This window comes from Urtica dioica, chromosome 8 (genome assembly GCF_054948205.1).
Source record: "Urtica dioica subsp. dioica isolate 48M chromosome 8, U.dioica_male_clone48M_v1_H2, whole genome shotgun sequence".
Lineage (NCBI taxonomy): Eukaryota > Viridiplantae > Streptophyta > Magnoliopsida > Rosales > Urticaceae > Urtica > Urtica dioica.
Genome location: NC_142763.1, coordinates 39,840,801 through 39,865,030, shown reverse-complemented (window position 1 = coordinate 39,865,030; position 24,230 = coordinate 39,840,801). Strand labels below are relative to the sequence as shown.

Sequence of the window (24,230 nt, the reverse complement as noted above, 5' to 3'; positions counted from 1 at the left end):
CTGATACCCATCCAGGTGACTAAATATCTCGGTAATGTTAAGTGGTATTCGGTGCGACATTGTCGCACCGAATATGATTATTAGGTGCGACGACGTCGCATCCAATAGTTTTAGTGTATTATAAAAACCCGAGCCTTCTTATTCCTCGCCCAAGCCTTCTCTCTCTCTCTAACTACCTGCCCCGCGTCTCTCTCTGCAACTCCGGCGAGCTCGACCTTGGCCCAGCCCCGCACACAGCCGTCCTTCGCTGTGAACCTCCTCCTCCTCCTCCGGTACGCCTCTCTCTCTGTCTCACCATCTCTCTCAATCTCACTCTCTCTCTCTCTCTCTCTCTCTCCAATCAGTGCGTCCCATCGGCCCGTCTCCGGCGACCAGCGCTTCCTCCCCACCCCCCGCCCGCGATCAGCCCCCCATCCGCTGTGAACCTCGCCGTCCTCCTCTGGTATGCCTCTCTCTCTCTCTCTATCTGTCTCACCCTCTCTCTCAATCTCTCTCTCTCTCTCTCTCTCTCTATCTCTCTCCGACCAGCGCGTCCCCTCAGCCCGTCTCCGGCGACCAGCGCGTCCTCCCCGCCCCCCATCCGCGACCAGCGCGTCCTCCCCGCCCCCCATCCGCGACCAGCGCGTCCTCCCTGCCCCCCATCCGCGACCAGCCCCCCTCCGCCCCTCGCCCCCAGCCAGCGCGCCGCCCTACGCCTCCTTCCCGTGACCCCTCCCCTCCCCCGCCCTCGACCAACCCGACGCTCCAGCACGCCGCCCCTCGCCCCCGGCCGCGACCAGCCCCCTTGCCCTCGACCAGCGCCGCTCGCCCGCCCGCCCGCCCGTGTGAGGTAAGTTATTTTTTTTTGTTTATTGTAATCTAGTATAATAAATTAGTAATAAGTTTATTATAATCTAGTATAATAATTATGAATTGCAAATGTAGTATTTTAGTTTCACTTAATTGAAAATATGATTAGAATATGATTAATTAGTTTAAGTTAATTGTAATTTTACGTGTTAAACTTATTGCAAATTTATTGCGACCGAGCCACGGAGGCTCGGTTTAGTATTTAGTATGTCAATAAGATAGTCCTGGTTGGTTATATAAGTGTTTTTTTTAATTACAGATTTTGGTTGGTCAATTTTATAGGGGAAACTCTACCAAATTTTTGGTAGAATAAAATGTATTTGTCAAAAAATTAACTCTTTCGATAATATATTTTAACGAATTAACTAATTTGTCGAAATTGGTTAACTCGTTAATAAAATCAGTAGTGAATTTGTATATAATAACGAATTCTAACAATTTTTCAAAATTAATACATGTCTTTCACAATTTCTCTTTCACTCTTACAAATTCGCTCTCGACTCTTTCAAATATTAACGATTCATTTTTTCATCTCAAATTCCTTACGAAACGGATCTTAACCATTCATTTTTACCTCTCAATTTCCTAACAATTCACTCTTACAAAATGAATTCTAACGATTCATTTTTATCTCTTAATTTCTCCTCCCATTCAGCGGAATGTCAAATCCAAGTACAAATTGGATTACCGAGAACAATCGGTTGAGTTTACAGTAGTTTATCCGCCTTGCAAGCAGAGTCCCGAACGAAAATGGTCAATATCGTTGTCCTTGTAAGTTTTACAATAATGTGAGATGGCAGGACATCGGGTTCGTAAAGAATCACCTTTTGAACAAGGGGTTTACCCCGGGATACACCGAATGGTATCATCACGGCAAACGTCATGTGCTTACCCAAGTAGAAGATGCCAGCGAAACTAACCAGAGAGGAGTCGGTGGATTGCACGATTCTCTCCATGATATAATGGATCACGAGGACTTCGACGACTCGCGGATCCGACTCCGAGTGAAGTGCGTGCAGATGAGCAAGTGGAAGACTTATTCGTCGAGTTGGAAGCGGAATTGTACCCAGGATGCAAAGAGTTTTTGTCTTTGTCATTCCTGGTTTCGTTGATGCACATCAAAGTCACGAACCATTGGACGAACAAGTCGTTGACAGAATTATTGAAGCTCTTGAGGAAGTCTCATCCAATTGGTAACCGAATTCCAGAAAAACACTACGAGGCCAAGGTGAAGCTGAAGCGTTTCGGCATGAGATACGATATGATCGACGCGTGCATCAACAATTGTGTGTTATTTTGAAAAGATCTCGAGAAAGCTGAAGTGTGCCCAATTTGCAATGAGAGCAGATGGAAGCCAACCGGTAAGAATGTATCACAAAAGATATTGCAATACTTTCCCTTGAAAGATAGATTGAAGCGATTGTACGCTTCTCGACACACGTTGCTTGAGATGCAGTGGCACGAACGAGATCGCGTCAAGGAATAAGGCGTTTTGCGACATCTTGCGGATGGTTCGACGTGGAAGAATCTAGACGAGAGATATCCGGATTTTGCTGCAGAGCCTCGGAACGTACGGCTGGGACTAGCTTCTGACGGGTTCAACCCGTTTGGGGAAATGAGTCTAGCGTACAGTATGTGGCTCGTGGTACTAAATGCGTACAACTTGCCGCCTTGGTTGTGCATGAAAAAGGAGTACCTGATGCTAACGCTTCTGATACCTGGACCGAGCTCACTTGGAAAAGACATGGACGTGTTCTTACAACCAGTTGTTGAAGAGCTGAAAGAATTGTGGGATTATGGGTTCCAAGTGCGAGATGGGGCGAACGATGAAGTGTTTCAGTTGCGTGCCGCGCTTCTATGGACGATAAACGACTTTCCGGCTCGATCGTATTTGTTGAGATGGAGTGGCCAAGGGTATCTTGCGTGCCCCACATTCAACCTTGAGACGCCATCTATGAAAGTCAGAAACATGATCGTCTACTGTGACCATCGTCGATTCTTGCCTACGCCTCACCGATTGAGGAAAAGTATTGATCACTACGTAGATTGCCACGAGAAACGCCGTAAACTTGTCAAGTTGACTGCGCAAGACATACTCGATCAATTGGCTAGTGTTTCTTGCACGACAACTAGCAAACATGCCGGTAAATGAAAACGTGCTGAGTGCGAATTGAATTGGACCAAAAAGAGCATCTTCTATGAGTTGTCTTACTGATCAGAGTTGGAGTTGAAGCACAACATGGACGTCATGCATATAGAGAAGAACGCGTGCGAGAATCTTCTCGGGATGATGCTTAGCTTGGAAAAGAAGAACTATGGTCATGGTTCATGTGGCAATTCATCTACCAGATGAAGCATTGTGTGGCGGTCCGCTGCATATGCGATGGATATACCCAGTTGAGAGATACCTTGGAACGTTAAAACATTTTATCGGAAATAGAGCTAGGCCAGAAGACTTTATTGCGGATGCTTACGTTGTAGAAGAGGCATTGACATTTGTTGCAAGGTATCTCGAAGATAAGAAAACTGTCAATGAAGTTCAAGTGCTGAAACTTTATGTTTTCCGGTCCGAAAACTGTGTGCCTTACAGGATGATGAAACCGATAGTTTTAGACGACGACCAGAAAGAGAAGGCATAGTGGTACATTTATACCAATTTTCCAGAAGTCAATCCGTATATGATGTAAGTGAATAGTTCATTTAAATATGTACATTACCTATTTACATCTAGTTACGTAACGTTAACAGTGAGCATTTGGTACTTATTCAAAATAACTCTGAAGCGGGAATTGAAGATTCTGATATCAAAGCAATGCATAGAAAAGAATTCAAAATTTGGTTTGTGAAAAAGGTAAAATGAAAGAATTCATTTGCTGAAAGCATATTAAAAATGCTAATGACATCTTCATTTGCTTTGTTTCGTATCCAGATTTATGACATGAAAGTTAGTGGTTCCGACGTGTCCGAAGAGCTTTACGCATTGTCTATCGGATCCTTGCAAATTGTTCATCAGTATCCGAGCTGCTTTGTGAATGGCGTGAAGTTCATCACTCGTCGTCGTGATAACCAACGTATCACCTAGAACAGCGGTGTTTGTGTGCCCGTGAACGAGTACTATTTTTACGGTCGAATGGAAGACGTCATCGTGTTGAACTATAGACATAACTATCGTTTCGTACTGTTCAAATACATATGGTATGGTGACAAGTACCATGCAGAGCGTATAGTGCACGTTGATAAGACCACTAGAGCAACGAGTTCGTATACCGCGAAAGAGTGGTTTACAGAAGAGCCGTATATACTCGCGACTCAGGGGAAACAAGTGTTTTACATCCAAGATCTCATTAAGGGTCACAAATGGGAAATCGTTCAGGAATGCAATCATCGAGGGATATGGGACATTCCTGAAGTTGACCTGACCACTTCAGCATCGATTCTGTTGACAATAGAGTTGTCAAATATCGACCGTCTTAATCATCGACACGAAATCGCTACGGCTGAGCTTGTTACTGTTGTTGACGATGATGAAGAAGTTGATGAAGAAGATGAGGTATGCGCCGTTTTTTAGGGAGACGATGTTGATGTTGATACTAACATTACATCGAGTGACGACGATGAATGACTAACACCATGTAATAACCACGGTCGTCGAATATTAATTAAATACTAAATACTAACTACAATTCATTTTACAGGATGTCGACTTCAGGTCAGGACCCACCAGGAGGAGATCGTGATCCCCTGCAGATGCCGAGGAAGAAGCAGGGACCAATGACTGGCTTCGTTTTCGTGAGAGCTGGTGTTGTGACTCCTGGAGCGAATATAGTTCGTTACGATCACATACAACAGACGTTCTACCAAGTCGTCAGGGAGCAAAACCCATTGATCGGGACGTTCCAAAACTGCATAGGAAACCTGATCAAGAGTACCATTCCCGTCGACCTCCCTGACTGGAATCACGTGCCTGCTCAGAGTGTGGCGGCTATTATGAGCTCGATTCATAACCAGTACCGCTTCGTGTACGCTAATCCTGACACTGGCGAGCTTGTGTCAGCAGATCCTATTCGCAACGAGATTGATATGGCTACGATTCGCGATGCGAAGAGGATGCGGCGTGGCCAGAAGTCGAGATTGTCGCAGCTCTTCTTTAAGACGTTTTGTGGGAGTAAAGATCTCGCTAGAAACGAAACTCCCGAAGGCTATAACTAGGAAGCCTAGTTGAAGACAATAGAGACGTTCGACTCGCCAGAGCATACAATATGAGTTGAACTTCCGAGGGTTATTTGAATTTCTTAATATTGAATTGAATGAATTTATGTCTCGCAGGCGAAGTCTCTCCACAACCGGAAAAATTCAAAGAAGAAGAAGACGAAGCCGAGACAAGGGTCGCTTAGTTTTTTTGGTCATTGCTCAAAGAACGTAAGTCGCTTAATTTTAAGATGCAATATATATGTGATTCTTATTTTAACGTTGAAAAATTACAGGGAAAGGAAGATGGGAGTATGGGCTCGGCTTTAGCGATATGGTAAGAAAAACACCATGATGCTAAGGGATCGTGGACGACGAACTTCGCGAAATCGCAATTTGTAAGTTATTTGTTTTATTTATTATATTTAATTACTTAAATTATTCTTATCTGATAAATTTTTGTGGTTTTTTGTGAAGGATCAAGTTACTACCCTGACGATAGATATTTTGCGACAAGCGGATGAGCAAAACACCGTGATCTCCCAAGAAGATGTAGAGGAGTACGCGATGCGCGAAGTTTTGAGGGTACGCAGAGACTGGGAAGTCGGGATAGGGCCTTCGATCCCAAGGTCATCGCTGGGTGTAGCCCAAGCGCTAGATAGAGGCTCGTCAAGTTCTTCATCTCAGACCGATCTATTGGTTAGCGAGATGCGAGCTCAAATGGCCGCCTAACAAGCCGAGCTGCAGGAGATGCGGCAACACATCGCCTTCCTCCCCCAATCCTAGATGCACAACCAACCTCCCACGACTCCCCAACCTCCGCATGCACCACAACCAGGTGGCACAGATCAGCAGACGTCAGGTTCTACGCAGGGTTCTATGGATTTCTTGCGAGATTATCCTTACGGAAGCGGCGGAACGAGCGGCAGCGCGTCAGGCAACGGCGAACGAGGACGAGGAAGCGGTTCCCGAAGTTTTGCCAACTTATTTGGTAGAGGGAATTCTACTATCGATAAGTTGTATAGGAAACAAAATTAGGAATTGTTTCGTTTTTATTAGACTGGATTTGTATGTTTAATTCAGAATTCTATTTTCAGAATATTATTTCTAATTTATAATTTTGTTAATTAATTTTTATTTAATTATAGATTAATTTTGATTTAATTTTCTAATATATAAATTTGTAATTTTTTTTAATTAAAATAACATATTCGGTGCGACATGTCGCACCAAGTATAATGGCGAGAAGATTAATCCGTGCGACATGTCGCACCCGATATGAAATCACCTGCCAATTTCTAGAATTTTGGCAGCAAAATAGATTGGGCATTAGGTGCGACATGTCGCACCTAATATGGACACCTTTAGCTGTGACATGTCGCACCTAATATCTTTAGCGACAGACTTTTAGGTGCGACATTGTCGCATCAAAATTCGCACCTAATAAACTATTAGGTGCGACTTTTGGGGCATTAGGTGCGACAACCGTTGCACCAGATGCCTCTATTTGTTCTAATGATCATTTAGAGATGAGATAAGACTCCTACCACACTTAGCTCACTAGACTCATATTGAGCTTCAAAGTATGCATCAAGGAAAATCCATCTGCACCCTCTTAGCTCATTTTCTCTAATGATTTAGGTGATGAAGATCGAAAAACTAACTTTCCAACAAAAAAGGCCAATACGAAGACTACCACCATTAACCTTGTCATCTCTCCTAAGGCTCACTGGAGATTGTGGTTGTTCGGGTCCTCCCTAATTTGCCATGATCTTTCCGAGACTGCCAAAAAGTCACGTAAACGGCCTCAACAACGCATTTGGCATATGAAGTCCACCTCTTGCATCGCCACATGTGCTCCGAGTGTTAACATAGAAAAACAGAATTAAAATTTTGGCTCTAGAAGAAGTGGTACTAAAAACAATCATGAGTTTTCCACCGGCAAATCACCTGCATCCGCAGGATTGCCACAAGACTCCCTCTAGGGATCCTCAAAAGCTTCATCATGTCACCGAGCAATGACTTGCCTTGCCCAAGCTAGGCTTCTTCCTCGGCTTCTTCAGTAATCCCAAAACATGAGTTGCGCTCGTCCAAGCCTACCTTCCCCACGAGCTATGCTTCCCACAAGACCTTGCCCGATTCTCATGCGAGCACCCTGGCTCGCCTAGCACTTGGACGAGTGCCCTTGCTCGCGCGACACTTTGGTGAACATCTTGAATCGCTAGTCAACCGACCAAACCCAACAAAGACTCTCGGGCGAGCAACCTGGCTCGCTCGGCGCTCAGCCACGAGAATGACTTACTGACTCAATAAGAATTGCATTCAATTAAAAAAGCTATGTTAATATTATGTTTATTAATTCAGTGTTTGTTAATAGTATAATGACGAAAATGGTTTATGAAATATGCGCTCATAGAAGATGCTTGTTGCATGAACATGCTATGGGTTTCATCGATCGTTGGGCGCCACAATGCACTTGAGACTCAAAAGAAGACGGCCGGTAAAAAAAGATTTAAAAGCAAGTAAAGACTGTCTATGAACTTCTTGATGACGAGGAGAAAATAAAACTGATGACCGGAGATGATGATAACTTCTTCCCTAATTACAACTCTCTCATCGACATATACTTCATCGTGAAATGTTGAGAATAAGCATTGGATCACATAGGAGCAAAATATTGCGTGTTGGAAGATCACAGTTTACAATTCGGACTACACCGAGAAGCAATTGCTGAATACGATCCTGAAAGTCGTTCATCAACCTTATCCCAAAGGTCTTGGATAAAGTGAATGTATTCGCGAACGTGCTTATGTTGCGTGACCCATTGATGTGGACCCACGCTAACATATCGAAACATAAATACGACTATGTTATTCTTTTTGTTCTAAGCGTGAGAGTGTTCTTTTATTAATTATATATACTTATAACGTCTTATTCGTGTAGCGAAGATTGCATAATGTAATACATCAAAGCCGTAGACCATTTGATTGCATCTCTCCCATTGTCGGACGTTGACGAAAAAATTCTGCTTTACAGTGTGAAGTGGGTCGTGGATCTTTGGTACCAAATCTTGAATTCGTATTTTACTTTGTTATTAAATATGTATGAAATCTTTGAATCATGCAAGTCTTTTTTTTGTTAGTTTTTGGCTTATAAAAAACATGGATGCATAGTCTAGATATGCATGGAAGATTTGAATCTTGCAATCAATTTTTTGGATATGTATGAAAAAAAAAGTATGAATATGTATGGAAATAGTCAAGACATGTATAGCAGATTTTTAATTGTAATCCAGGTACATGACACTGCAGACAACAACAGGTGACCACAGGTCAGCATAGCTGTGATTGAGCGGCAAACCACAACACGTGACTGCAGGTCACGGCTGAGCTTTGGCTGGACTGCAGACAACAACAGTTGATTGCAGGTCACCATAGAGTTGTGGCTGGACCACAGTCAACAACAGGTGACCGCAGGTCACCGCATAATTGTGATTGGGCCGCATACCACAACAAGTGATCATAGGTCATTGCAGAGCTAATATCCTCCAATTTGTCACAAAAATTCCAGCTAACTAATTGGCGTCCAGAATAGTGACAAACATAACAAAATTGACACAACAAAGTCTTTAAAAACAACTTTCAAGTTAAAAAAAAACAAATCAAGATTCTCCCATTTAAAGTCATTACAAAATAAATGAACACAACATAGATCTTTGGACATTAAACTCTTGCATTACAAAGCTCTATTATGACTGGGAACACCGTTTTACCACATTTTTGATGTGTTACTAGTATTTCACCTTGAGAGGGTAGACGGTTCACTCGTCGTCTTCCAGCGTTACTCTTTTTCGGCCGTTCTCCTTTATAAGGCGACGCATGTAGTTCTGTGTATTTAAGCTCATCTTGAACAACCAACTCATTCTCATTACCAACAGGTTATATCGTTTCCGAGTATGATTTATTCCAAGTGTCAACAAAATAAAGAAGATGAACAAGAGACTAAACGCTTAAGTCTTTGATTCGAGCAAAATTAACAGCACGAGAACACATAATTTGAATGACTTGAAAAATTCTGCACGAACACGTTCTATCCTTCAACTTGACTCTACCATCTTCGTCTCCATCAATAACAATGCACTCATTGTTACTTAGTGGATGAAAAATCAGATGATTGACACGCTCACAATGCCATTGAAGGTCTTTCTCCATAAGCGGTGCCAAGATTGTTTGATGCTTCAATGTCTCCTCTTTACGTTGGTAAAACCGTGTTTGTAAGATAAACCTAATACACTCCAACAAAGTCGTGATCAGATAGGTTCGAGCAAGTCTAGTCTTGTTGTTGAAGCATTCAACATAATTATTCGTCATGATATTGAATCTTCATAAACAATTGGAACATTTTAAGAAACTCTTATCTTCATTACTTTAAGATTTTTGATAGAGGTATTTTACATATTTCTTGTGCGTCGTATCTTGTTTAAAAAATTATGACATTATAACTTTCGAAACAGATACATAGCAATGTTGATTTATGGGTTACACTCTTCGGTCTTGAACTTGTGCTAAAAGTTCATTTTAACATGGTTGTAGCATACACCATGATAAGCATATGGAAACACCTCTTCCAACACATGTTTAATACTCTCGTATCTGTAAATATTATGAACATAACATAAGATACCAGTATGTAAGATCGAAATTTTAAAACAATTCAAAATATGATACCTGTCAGACACAAAAGCAAGACCCTCCACATCACCAATTTCTTTTTTAGCATTCTTGTAAATTATGTCCACGAAGTGTTATTTTCACTATCCATTACCCCAAAAGCAAGATGATACAATAGAGTGTTTGCATCTAGTGCAACTACTGTAAGCATTTGTCACCGTATTTTGTCTTGAGGAATGACACATCAACACTATCATAGGACGATGTAGCACAAATCCCCGACGACAAGCTCTGATCAAAAAAGAAAAAAGCTCTGAAGCACCCATTCTCAGTCACAAAATCAATCATTGCGCATGGATTATTTTAGCTTCAGCATATGTAGCCATGATGCAATCTTTGAATACGAATCTTTTACAGATCCCTTAACAGATTGAACGGTCGCCTATCTCTTTCTCCAAGCCTTTTCGTAGGTTGTCTCAATGTTGTACTGAGATCTCGCATCCTCTTGAATGCTCTTTGGTATGTACGGGGTCTCATCAATGGTATACTCTCTATATAAGATGAGCAGTAACGAAAGGTGCAACATTCTTTTGTTCTTTTCCTCAAACATATCGGATCCCGAAGGTCTTTTGGCCATCAACCTCCGTTTACATTCAGATCCCTATAGTCATGTTTGGATATGATTGTTTCACAAGATAGTTAAATTTGTTCTTCAAAGCAAACACGACAACTTGAGTCTTCAAATCTTGCTTATTTTAGAATAGTTGTCGAATGGTGAGATTAGAGCTACTACATGTTACTTCAAACATATTCTTGTTTAATAATCATAATAAACAACATATTTTATACATATAATGTACCTGCGAAGGAAGTCACAAATGAATCAAGTCCTATCTCAATGTCTTCGAGTCGAAACTTTGGTTTCGTCCATAATTTTTTTTTAAAAATTTCCATGGTTCTTACAAGTATTAATTGGTAGTACTCGGCACACGAGATGCATGTTGAGATGACAATAAATATAGTGATGCATATAGAGGTGAGAAGGAACGTTGTACGTCGTTAAGACGTGACACAATCTCTGACTCTACGTAAGTTTACAAAGGGGTTTGCACATGAAGATCGACTTCTTGATTGTGGCACGAACAGTTTTGTAATGCATGTCGTCAAGGCCAAAATCTCCATCATACTCGTTGACAAATTCTTCTATTGGAGTAGAGACTAGGATATGATCAGGTATGTGAAATACTCTATTTCCCTTTTTATGGTGGACAGGTGAACGAACAATAATTACATTCTTGTAGTAAGCTAATTTCTCGTCATCGGAAATCACACTTGGAAAACAATTACATCATCAATCTTGTACGGAACCTCTATATTTTTAAATTAAAAATGAACCTATCCACAATAAGGAGCTCGTATAGCTTATCCAATAGCTCATAAAGTTAATGCTGGTCGGAATCTCCATAACATGAGTACTACTTCTTCTTAAAGCAGCAAGCTCACCATCTTTTAGACCCAACTCCTGAGCTCACTGCATGACGCTGCAGGAGACCGTAGGGCCACAAGCCACCGCAGGACGCTGCAGATGGGCCGTATGTACTGTCTGACCATAGAATGCTAGTTTTCGCGCAAGGGACCGCAAGTCACCGCATGGATATTTAAAACTACAATAAAACTTCTCGTGTACATCACAGACCTGTTCAAAGTATTGATTCAAGGTAATTTAAAAGAAGTTCAACACACTTACCCATTTTATTTTGAATCTTCATGTGACATAGAGGTTGCGAAGACGAGGGCCAATACGAGAGACGAGCTACGAGGACAACAAAATTATTGAACACTTAAATTTGAATAGAGTTTCAATTTTGAAGCTTCTGTATTTTCAGAGAGAAAACGAGTTATCGAAGGGAAGAGTTAGGTTAATGAGAATGGAAAAGGCATTGAGATTTTAATTTTATGTTTATTGTGTGTTAAAATATTTTTGTCAAAAAACATGTACTTTTAAAATTAAAACTTACTACTCTTTAGAAATTCAATTTTCCAAATCTTTTTTTAAGGTGAACCGGGCCTTGAAAAAACCTCTCTGCGCCTACGAGGGTGCGACGAAAAGGAAGAAGGACCCGCCAATCTTCAACACACACTTTCAAGATAGAATAGAAGAAATGAGAAAATATGAGAGAAATAAGGTTAAATAAGCTGAAAGGTTATTTTTATTTATTTTTAAATTAAAAGTCAAAATTTTAAATATTTTAAACGTTGAGTCTTATAGTTTGATGCATATGGGATCCACTTTGGCCCCGTTTGACACAACTTATTAATATCTGTTTTTGTTTTTAGAAAAAACTGACTGCTTGTTTGCGTTTGGTAAAATAGTTTTTAGAAAAAACTTCAAAAACGATTTTAGAAATTGTACATGAAATAGAAAAGCTAAGAATCCTAACTTTTGGAAAAAGCGTTTATGTATCTTGGTATACAATTACTTAAAATCCTCATTTTTTTGTGAAATATCGAAATTATCTCCTAAAAAAACTTTATCTAATTTACATTAAAAATAAAAAATTTATCTAATTTATATTAAAAAAAATTATAAAAAATTTTATTAATCTTTTTTTGTTAATAATTAAAAAAATTTATATTAAAAATAAAATAATTTTTTTGTCTATATATATCTAATTTATTATTATAATTCATATATACACATATAAATCATCATATTAATAATTATTATTTAACTTTTAAAAATATGTTTATTTTTATTTTTTTATTATAACATATTTATTTTACTAAATACAAAATCAGCTTTTGCTATTAAGAACAAATGCTTTATAAACACCTATCAAATTAAAAAAAAAAAACAAAAGCCCTGTTTTTATTAAGACAAAGCTACGTCAAAGGTGCTTTATTAAATTTCTCTTCAGTTTCTTCTTTATCCTTATCAGAGTCTCTATTCTGTCTCTCCTATCCCGCCATGTCTGTCCTTCATCTCAGAGCTTCCCCGCTAACTCCTCTTCGCGCCAAATCTCCCCTGTCTCTCTTCCTCCCCCGAACATTCCTCACACCTCCCTCCGGGTTCCTGACCGTCGTCCTCTCTTCCACGGCGGAAAAATTTCAGGCCCAGAGTGAAACCCTGCCTGTTTCTCCGAGGCCTTCCGTTTCTCTCGGCGAAAACCTAGATTGGGTTAGTCGGACAAGATTGTGCGGCGAAATCACCGGAAACGACGTCGGAGAGAGAGTTCGGCTCTGCGGCTGGGTGGCGCTTCACCGCGTCCATGGCGGACTCACGTTCGTCAATCTCCGAGACCACACCGGCACTGTTCAAGTAATGAAACTATTTAATTTTTGTTGTGATGAAATGTTAGGGATTTGGTTTGGTCGGTTTCGTGATTTAATGCCGTTTTGAGAAGATCGCGACTCTTCCTGATGATTTTCCCCACGCTCATTCCGCGATTAACAACGTGAGGCTCGAGTACGTGATCGCCGTTGAAGGTGTTGTTAGGGAAAGGCCGAGCGAGTCGATCAACACGAGAATGAAAACTGGATACGTTGAGGTGTGTAAAACAGTGAAATTACATGATTATATTACCGGCATTGGTATATTATATAGTTGGTTTTGCTTATCAGGTTACTGCAGAGAATGTTCAAGTACTCAATGCCGTGAAATCGAAGTTGCCTTTCTTGGTTACCACTTCTGATAATGCAAATGATTCTGTGAAGGAAGAAATTCGTCTAAGGTGTTTGGTTTGAAATTTTTTTGACTGATTAGCTTAATGCTTGGGTCAATTACGTATGTCACGCACATTTGTAAGGATGGTTTTAGATAGTTTGGGATTGAGTGGTAGCAGCGTCCTTTCCGAATTGTTAAACAGTATTTTTGCAAGCCTATCTTTAATGGCCTTGGTCTAGTTAGCTGATGAATTTGCCCACGTTTCTAACTTGCCCATTGTGAAATTGGAACAAGTCTTAACACTCAAATGTTTGTTACAGATTTCGTTTCCTTGATCTACGCCGACAACAAATGAGCTCCAACATAATGTTGCGTCACAAGATTGTCAAACTCATGAGAAGATACCTAGAAGACGAACATGGTTTTGTGGAGGTTTATATGCTGGCTAATTATGCTCATATGATGTAATAAAAGCAATTTGTTCTGTTGATTCTGATCTCTGCTCATGCTTTTATAAGGTAGATTGAGACTCCGATCCTCTCTAGATCTACCCCAGAAGGTGCCCGGGATTATTTGGTGCCCTCGAGGGTTCAGGTACCTACTTGTACAACCGCCTGTACATTAGTTATTGTCCTTTTTTTTGGCATCCAGGTTGTGATTTTGTCTACTCTGTGATTTGAAGCCAGGAACATTTTATGCTTTGCCTCAGAGCCCACAGCTGTTTAAGCAAATGCTAATGGTTTCTGGTTTTGATAGATATTACCAAATAGCCAGGTAAGCCATCTTAAGCTTCTTCTCGAGCCATATTAATTCTACATTGATACTAGGTATAGTAGTATTTCATTTGGTCATGCCCTGAAGTTTTGGCTTTTCTCCCCACAAATACAGCACTTGTCGTTATATTCTTTCAAATGCTATTTTCCTCCCCTACAAGCTCAAATATATGCAAATGCCACACTTTCTTCGTGGTGTATAGGAAGGGTGACTAAGATTTTTGTTTTTAATCTCAGTTTTCATGGTATGGCTAGAAGCATATTGGATATGGTTTTTCTCATGAACCGTAAGGTTTTGTATTTCTTTTTAGGAGAGAAATGTACTGTTATGTTTTAAGATAGAACTTACGGCCCTTTGTGTAGATGTTTTCGAGATGAAGATCTAAGAGCAGACAGACAACCCGAATTCACACAGCTTGATATGGAGCTTGCTTTCACTCCTTTGGAGGACATGCTGAAACTCAATGAAGATCTGATTAGAAAGGTCAGTGCATAACTCAAAGTATGCATACATTTTCTTTGCTTGTGTTTTTTAAATTTTATTTCCTAGACAGGATATGCCTTATTTGCAAGATGGAAGACCTGTTGATATGGTCTTCAATCCATTAGGAGTACCTTCACGAATGAATGTAGGACAGATCTTGAATGTTCGCTAGGGTTAGTGGGGGGGATTGCTAGATAGACATTATCGAATAGCACCTTTTGATGAGAGATATGAACAAGAGGCTTTGAGAAAGTTAGTCTTTTCTGAATTATATGAAGCCACTAAACAAACAGCAAATCCATGGGTATATGAACCCGAGTATCCGGGAAAAAGCATATTTTTGATGGGCATGCAATAAATGATAATAAATCGTGAAGTTAAGAATTCCTTAATTTTTAGTTCATATAAAAGTATATCGTTCATTAGTTTAGTGAGGAGTGAACCTTTTGAAAAAGAACAAAAGTTTAACAAGGAGTGAACCTTATGAAAAATAGCAAAAAGAATAACTCGTATCTGCATGATGAGGAAATGGAATGTTAATAATATAAAAATTTTGTTTTCTAAGAGCAGTTGTGATTTGCAAGCTACATTGTCTAGGTTTTTCTGGAGATTAAGGGCGTAGAACTTCCAAACCCCTTCCCTAGGCTTGCGTATGCGGAGGCCATGAGTCGATATGGTTCAGACAGGCCTGATCTCAGATTCGATCTTCAGTTGAAGGATGTAATTTCTCTTCCTTGAAATCTCCACCCTTTACTCAATTTATTAATGTCTACATTTTTCCATATGGTTTCTTCCACCTATTAAGACAATCTCTCAAGGAAAAGCCAAAATTTATCAAGGGTTGTTAAGGAACAGGTTTGTCTTTTGGTGCTGCAGGTGTCTGATGTCTTTACAGATTCTCCTTTCAGGGTTTTCTCAGAGACCTTGAAAAGTGGGGGCGTTATTAAAGTACTATGTGTGCCCTCTGGTGCCAAAAGCTATTCAAACACCACTCTCAAGAAAGGCAATATTTACAACGAAGCCATCAAATCTGGAGCCAAGGGGTTGCCTTTCTTGAAGGTGTTGGATAATGGTTAGTCTCGTTCGTTGAAAAAAAAAATTGTTTCATTTCGTGGCATGTTTTACCAACTGTCGGGTGTATATTTGACTGAAGGAGAACTCGAAGGAATTCCTGCGTTGGTATCGAGTTTAAACCCAGAAAAGAAAGAGCGCTTCTTGATGCTGTGCTCTGCCAAATCAGGGGATCTTATCTTGTTTGCCACAAGTGATTGCCCATCGGTTAACAAAACACTAGACCGACTTAGGTTGTTCGTTGCACATGACCTTGGTCTGATTGACAATGTATAGCTCAGAAATTTCTTGCTGAAAAACTGTACCCCTTTTTTTATTTTTATTTTAACACTTACCTGGCCTTGTTGTTCCATTGTCTCTGTCCATTCCGTCCGGGTTTTAGTCCAGGCATTCAATCGTATGGGTGACTGATTTCCCAATGTTTGAGTGGAATGAAACCGAGCAAAGGCTTGAGGTCTGTCTGTCTCCTGTTTGTATTCTACACCTTTTTTCTGCTTTTATCCAAGTGTGACCTAAATGCTGAAAAAATTGTTACTTTTGCAGGCATTACACCATCCGTTCACGGCCCCAAACCCGGAAGACACTGAGGACCTCTCATCTGCTCGGGCTTTAGCCTATGACATGGTTTACAACGGAGTAGAGGTGAGTCACGCTTTTTCCTAATGTTCTCACATCTCTTTCTGATCGTGTGTGAATCTCTAGCTCATCGTTTTCTTTTTAACGATGGTTAGATTGGCGGTGGAAGTTTGAGAATTTACAAGCGAGAGGTTCAGCAAAAGGTCTTGGAAATTATCGGAATCTCTCCCGAAGAGGTTGAATAACCCCTCCAAACTCTCTCTCTCTCTCTCATGTTGTCCGTTTACTTGCTTTCTTTTGGCCTTTTGACGCAAATGGTCCTTAAATTTTTATGCATGCGGTATTTTGGTTCCTAAATTAATTTTATGAGCAAAATATTAATTATGGAGCATTTTAATAACAAAAATTTAGCGATATAAGCCACATAAACATAAACGTTTGCGTTTTAGCCAACGTTTTGTAAATTTTTCGTAAATAGCAAAAAACTATTGTAAATATTTCGTAAATAGTCATTTATTAGAGATTTACTCTGCGTTTTTTTATTATTTTGATAGCGTAAATAGATTTACGTGGCTATTACAAAAAATTAACAAAACGTTGGCTATTTCAAAATTTGTATCCTTGTAATTTAATTCATATATAATTGAGAAGTTATTCAAAGGACCAAAATGCTAAAAAAAAAAAATCAATAGTTGAGGGCTTTTTTCGCTCCAATTTTTTTTTTTTTTTTTTAATTCTTAAATCAATATTTTTTAAAACTAATTATGTACTAATTAATGAACTACATAGCTACAAAGTCTTATTTTTTCTAATTTTTATCTTCTATTTTACCCTTTGATTTTGAAATTTGGATGATTCTCTTACAGGCTGAAGCAAAGTTCGGGTACCTTCTCGAGGCATTGGACATGGGTGCTCCTCCGCATGGTAAGAATAACTTCACATTGTATTTCATTTATCTAAAAACATACCAAAAGGTCTGAGCTGGGGAGATTTTTCGAGCTGGGCGACACAGGAGGAATAGCATTTGGGTTGGACAGGTTGGTGATGTTAATGGCTGGGGCAAACTCGATCAGAGACGTGATCGCTTTTCCGAAGACCACGACTGCTCAGTGTGCCCTCACTCGAGCCCCATCGGACGTCGATCCTCAGCAGCTCAAACACTTCTCCTTCCAAGCTCCGGCCTCATGAAGCTCTTAATTTCTGTTTTTGTACGTATTGGAATGGGCTCAGAAAAATAAATTAATTGATGATAGTTTGTCTATACATGTGTCCTTTTTTTTTTTTTTTTTTTTTTTTTTTTTTTTTTGAGGGGGTCTATATGTGTGTTCTAAGCAAGGGAATAGCTCAAAGTCTCTCTCCTCAACGGCTCAACCTTTAATTTTAGAATAAATTCAATTTTTACCCTCGGACTCGTACTTCGGTTACATTTCACCCCCTCTACTCGAAAATGTTGCATTGAGAATCTTTTAACTAATGACTTCATTACACGTTGCCACTTCTGTCTAATTTTGGACGTTAAATGTCACGTTTTTTGTCATGTGAGATTTAAGATATGTGCAATTATCAATATACCTTCGTTTTATTATTTTTATAATAATAAATTAAAAAAAAACTCTTCTTTCTCTTCTCTTTCTCCTTCTCAGAGGCATCTTCCCTCCATTTCTTCTTCTTTTTCTTCTCTCCTGAATCAACCCTCCCACCGAAACATTGATGGCCTTATTGCTCGCCTCTCTAGAGCTTCCCATCTGAAAACACAAAGAAACCCCCAAATCGCAACACCAATAGCAATCTGAGCTTTGCTCTTATTCACCGAAGAAACTAGATCTGCGTCGTTGGCGATTGTTGTTACTTCTCCAGAGAAAGTACTTTTGAGCGTGACTCGCCACCTAAGTCGGCGTCCGAAGATATTACAATTCCATCTCACGGAATCAAATAGAACCCGAGCCCAACAAAATCACGATTAAGAAATCAACTCGATGAAACTAAAGCCCCGATTCCAAAATTCAAACTATCATATAAACACACAGACATTTAGACCAAACAAACAATTTCGGAAACTGATATTCCATTCTCACAATTTCCACAAATTCGAGCAAAATCCAGACTCAAGTAAATACACTATATCGCAGAATCAACATAGAAGCAAAAGCCTCAAATTTGAAATAAGAAAACCCTAAATTTTTTTTTTTTTTTTTTTTTTTTTTTTTTTTTTTTTTTTTTTAAGGAAAAACAGGGATTTCCATGGGTTTTTACATAGCTGTGTGAATCACCGAAGATCTCAGGCGAAAATCACTTCCCTCCGTCCATGGATTCACGTCGAAGCTTTGATGAACAATCAAAATCGAACTGTCACGCCCGGAGAAGAAACATAGGAAAAAGAAAAAAAAATATGCAGAAGAGAATGAAGAAAGAACCACGACCGAAGAAAAAAGAAAGAAAGAAGAAGAAGATGAGCAAGATGGAAAGAAGAAGATAGCGATAGAGAGAGTGAGCAGGAGAGATAGCGTGGGTGAGGGCTGAGCGAAATCAAGAAGAAGAAAGAGAGAACTCGCGAGAAAAGGAGGGAGGCCGAGAATTCACGCCGGAGAAGAAGAGAAACGCTCGAAATCACGTGAAGTGAATGGATTTGCTTCCTTCTCCGACCCCTATTCTTCTTCCTCCTTATTTTTTTTTTCTTTTTCTTATGTTGTGACACGAACTGATATAATAACAATTTGATAAACAATTTTAAATATTAAAAGTATTTAGAATAACCAAAAATACTATTATACCCTTTAAAATTATGTCACGTCATCAAAACGTGATAACTTAACGTCTAAATAATGACGGAAGTGGGGTCTTGTAACACGTATATGAGTTTTGAATTGAGTTTTGCAACATTTTCGAGTACAGGGGGCGAAATGTAACGAATGTACGAGTCCAGGTGGTAAAAATGAGATTTATTCTTAATTTTAATACGCCAATGGTTCTTACAATCTAAAATAGGGTATTAGTAATTGACTTTTAAGTTGGAGGAGATATGAGTAGAAGTTCTAGAAAGTTAGTGACGAGCGAGATTAATCTGACAGTACCAATGGGGTAAAAACAAAAGTACAGAATAACCGTTTCAAAACATTTCTGCAACATGTTATTTTTCATATCTCACTTATATTTTCAAGGGATTATTCATATTCTATGACTTGTACAATGATTTTGGACAAAAAATCAAATAAATCCATTTTAATCCTAAAATATGACTACATGAACTGAGTTATTACATTTTTATCCTTTCAATTTAGTTTCTTTTTATTAGATAATTATTATGAAAATTAAAACCTTTTTATTTTTATTTTATTTGGAATGAGAAACCGCCCAACATCATTTGTTTTCTTCTTCTTCGTCCAAAATCACTGTCCAAACCCACTGCCGCACTGCACCCCTCTTCATCATCTCCATTTCGCTCTCTCTCTCTCTCATCATCTCCATCGCGCCTCTCTCTCTCTCTCTCTCTCTCCAGTTCTTCTTCTACATTTCTTCGGCCGAAACCCACCGTGCCTCTCACCCAGACCTCACCGAAACCCACCGCGCCTCTCTCTCTCTCTCTCTCTCTCTCTCTCAAGTTCTTCTCCATTTCTTCAGCAAAAACCACCCAAAATGAAGAACACCCAGACCCCTAACGACGAACACCCAGACCAAAACCCTAAAACGAGACCCATTTTGACCGAATCCCAAACCCAAATACCGGACCCAAACTCAAACCTTAACAAGAAATCCCCCGCCAAGAAACCCAAACCATCGCCTGAGAAATCGCCCCCGGTGGTGCGTAGAAGTCATTCGGGTGTCCCATCCCAGCGCCGATGGGTCAAATCCGAGCGCGCCGAAGAAGAATCCGAGGGCTGCGAAGAAGAATCCGCTCGTTGCAAAGAAGAAGAGGAAGACCACCATCTCAAAGTCGCCGAAGTCTCCGGCCAAGCGACCAAAGATAGATACCAATGTGGTATCCGAAGATGATTCCTTTGACGATTTCGTCATAAAAAACCATCGGCGAAGCCCAAAATCACAAAGTCATCCGATAAAAAAAAAGGTTAGTGATTGTTTTTGAAGTTGATTATAATGTAGATGTTGATTATAATTTTATGTTGTTGAAGAAAAACCATGATTTTGTTGTTGAAAAATCTATTGATGTTGATTATATAAAGGGAGATGTTACTAAAAACATGTGTTTATACAATGCTGTTGTTTCCCAATTTTGATAACATGTGTTTTGTTATGCGGGTATCATTGACAGTAGCTGGTTTATTGACATTGATGTCAATAAACTGTCTGGTTTATTGGCATTGATGTCAATAAACCGGCAGGTTTGACATTGTTGCTTCAGTGTTATCATGTTCTAAGTTATTTTTTTTTATAATTTAGGGATGGAGCAGAGTCTTGGACGATGACCAAATTGCCGGGGTTACGTTCAACTTTTTGGGCGGTATTGAGAAGTTCAATGAGGTCATCAAGAAATCAATGTCCGAGGAAGAGGACCATATATTCAGGCAGTCTTGTTTTGGGCATTTCCTTGACGTCCCCGAGATAGCCAATTCTTCAGCGATATTCAACCATATTATCTCGCGAGCTGGACAATACAAGGACTCATCTTCTGACGCTTTGTTTTTTGAAATTGGCGGTGAACCTCGATGATTCAGTAAGGAGAATTTTGCGGAGATCACCGGCTTGCGGTTTGTTGACGACTACACTAAATATTCTTATTCAGAAGTTGTTAAGGACGGCCTCTACGAAACTGCCTTCCACAAGGGTTCCTTAAATATGAGGGACGTCGTGCATTCCTTGGTCTCCGAGAGCGAAGAATGGCAGACAGAGAAGATGGCGAAGTTTAAAATATTATATTTTTGGTTGAACGTGCTCATTCCCGATAACTCGAATTGTCTGGTAATGACAATAGTTATGAGTGTTGCATTTCTATAAACCTTTTTGAATGTCTAACTTGATTGTGGTTTGTTTAGGTACCGAACATGAACTATGTCAAGTTGGTGGATAACTTGGACGAGTTCAACCGATACCCTTGGGGAAATGTGGCTTGGAATTTCCTCCATGAAAATATTACAATCTTCATTGAGAAGTCAAGGGACACGAGTAAGGTGAGACTGCCAGGTTTCTTTTTGCCTCTTCAAATTTGGGCATTCGAGTCTTTTCCCATCCTTTCGGAGCAAAAAATATGCCACTTCTTCAAATTTGGGCATTCGAGTCTTTTCCCATCCTTTCGGAGCAAAAAATCTGCCACAAAGTCTCCGACACCGTCATTCATCTCTTGCTCCGATGGAAATCTACGTTTAAGGTTTTTGCGCTAAAGATGCGAGAAATCGATTTCTCAAGATCGCAGGTAAATCTAGTAACATGTCCTTTGATTAATGTATCACCATTGTTTATTCATCATGTTCTTGAATTCATGTACCAGATTGTTTATACTCCACTTCGCTCATCCACTGTGGCGGCGAAAGGAAGAGTTGTCGAAAGTCGTGAAAAAAAGTCAATGAAATCCACTGTGGCTGCGAAAGAAGCCTCGAAGGTGCCACAGACGAGTACTGACAAGCATTCCCAGGTAAATATCACACATCTTTTTATTATATTCATGTCAATAAAAACTTTTGTTTCTTGACAATAAAAACATGTCTTTATTGACATAAATGTCAATAAAAGCATGTCTTTATTGACATTAATATTAGTAACTGATGTATATTGAAATTTTTTTTCATTCTATTAGGAGTGGTTGCAAGCTTTGGAGAATCAAATGGCTCGTGTAAAGTCTGATCTGAAGGACATATATGGAAAAATTGACGAGTTAAGCCAATATGTCAAGGGCCTTGATGAGAAGATCCAATTAATCTTTCCGAAGAATAAAGACCCACGAGATTATGAAGAGAGAGGACCAACAACACATGATGACGAGAAAGGAGAGACACGTGAAGAAGAGAAAGAAAGAGAGCAAGAAGATGATGACACTCAAGCCAACGAGGGAGATAGGGAGAACAAAGAGAAGCGGGTATACAGAGAGAACGACATTTTTACTCAATCTCAGGTAGTCATTTTTACTCAAACATTCCAATTTTATTTATTAATTTATTTATGTTTGTTTATTCAATTCCAGGTAGTTGTTTATGGAGAATGGGGATTTTTGAACCACTACTTCACAAGAACTGAGAGATACTGAATTGGAAGAAGAGCGGCATGTACGATGACGATGTAGTTGTTACCCAAGATATTGTAGACTGGGTCAAAGAGCAAGCTATCATCATTTCCGATTCGCCGGAAAAACATCGGATCCGGAGGCCCCCGGCAACATACACTCCTACACCGAAGTCACGGCCATATGTTCTTTTCACCACCGGCCCGAAGAAAATGCCCTCTCCTTATCCACTCTCGGATCCAACGGCACCGCCTTCCATTGATGATGTTGATGTGATGAAAAAGTGGTTGGAAGTTGGTCTAAAACCCGGATACAAGAAGACAAATGTCAAGATTAAATACAATGACTTTGAAGAGTCGTTGTCTCCATCTTGGGACTTCCGGGACGTATGCATTAGCTCGAAGACATGGTTTTACACCTTGTGGACGGCAGACGAATGGCTAACCGATGAGGTACCATAAATTCATTTACTAGTATTCTTGTAAATAATTCATGTGAATAAGTCATATGATTTATTTCTATTCATATCAATAAAAATAAGTGTTTATTGACATTCATGTCAATAAGTAATCTGATTTATATCTATTCATGTCAATAAATCATCTGAGTTCTATTTGCTTGCAGCACATGAGTGTACTAATCTACTACCTTAGGAAGAAGAGGAAGTACACGGAAGTCAGCCATGCATACACGATCACCAACACGCATTGCACCAAATATGTCGAAGAACTACACAACGAATGAAAATCTTGTGAGAATCCCGACAAGTTTGACTGGTCCAAGCAATCAACTGCGCATAAGATCGTTTTAGGGATGAAATCAGCAGGGAATTGCGTCTGTCCATGGGTAGACGTGGGTATTATTTACGTCCCGTTTCACTTAAAGGATCATTGGATTCTTTTGGTTATCTCCCTCCTCGCCAAGTCAATCACTGTTATTATGACTCATTGAGCTATCGAAAGGGAACGAGAGAAAGTATAGCCGGTTTGACTGAATTCCTTCCCATCATGCTAGGCTCAATTGGTGCATTTGGAAGCTTGAAAATTGAGGATCAGACTTCTGAGCCATTCAAAATTATATTCGCCGATGATATGCCTCAACAACATAACGGGTAGGGATTATAAATATCTACTTTTAGATAGTAATTATATTTTTAAATTTAATATTGTGTATTGTTGACAGCGGAGACTGCGGGATGTTTGTCATTAAGACCGTAGAGTTCTTGATGCACGGGCTTCCATTGACGGATTTGAGGCAAGATGACATGGCCATGTACCGTCAAAAGCTAGTGATCGATCTTTATAGGCACGGCAGTTTGAAGCAAGAGAATAGATGCATGTCCGACGTTGATGTGTGATGTGTTGTATTAGCTGACATTGATATGTATGTTTTTATTTTGCTATCCCACAACTATGATATTAGGTAGGATAAAAATGCAACAATGTCAATAAAAATGCAACTATGATATTAGGTAGGATAAAAATGCAACTATGATGTGAAGATTTATTGACATTAATGTCAATAAAAATGCAACAATGTCAATAAATCTTCAATGATTCCCAGAAATTTTCAGAAATTTTTCCAGATTTTCTGTGCTTCCAAGAATCGTTCTTTCATTGTTTTTTAACTTCAAAGAGCACAAAAACTTTTTTTTTTCATGAAAACCATTAAACCCTAATCAAAGTGACGAACTTTTTTCATGACAAAGCTTTTCCACAATCAAAGTGATAGATGAAGGAAAATGATAACAAACCTTCTTTCCACGAGCATGAACCCACTGAAAAAC

General features: G+C 39.5%; 1 protein-coding gene across 1 annotated transcript; it reads left to right on the top strand.

The window, feature by feature from the left end:
- The first annotated feature begins 12,609 nt into the window (after positions 1-12,609).
- LOC149389777 (tRNA synthetase class II (D, K and N) family protein) lies at positions 12,610-17,752 on the top strand. Its single transcript, XM_089624327.1, has 15 exons — positions 12,610-13,026; positions 13,112-13,255; positions 13,329-13,438; positions 13,692-13,803; positions 13,894-13,965; positions 14,054-14,145; positions 14,508-14,628; positions 15,226-15,348; positions 15,505-15,700; positions 15,782-15,969; positions 16,082-16,153; positions 16,243-16,341; positions 16,431-16,511; positions 17,142-17,199; positions 17,288-17,752. Exons 1-15 carry the CDS (start codon positions 12,676-12,678, stop codon positions 17,461-17,463), a joined length of 1,995 nt encoding a protein of 664 aa, XP_089480453.1. The 5' UTR covers positions 12,610-12,675; the 3' UTR covers positions 17,464-17,752.
- Positions 17,753-24,230: the final 6,478 nt, after the last annotated feature.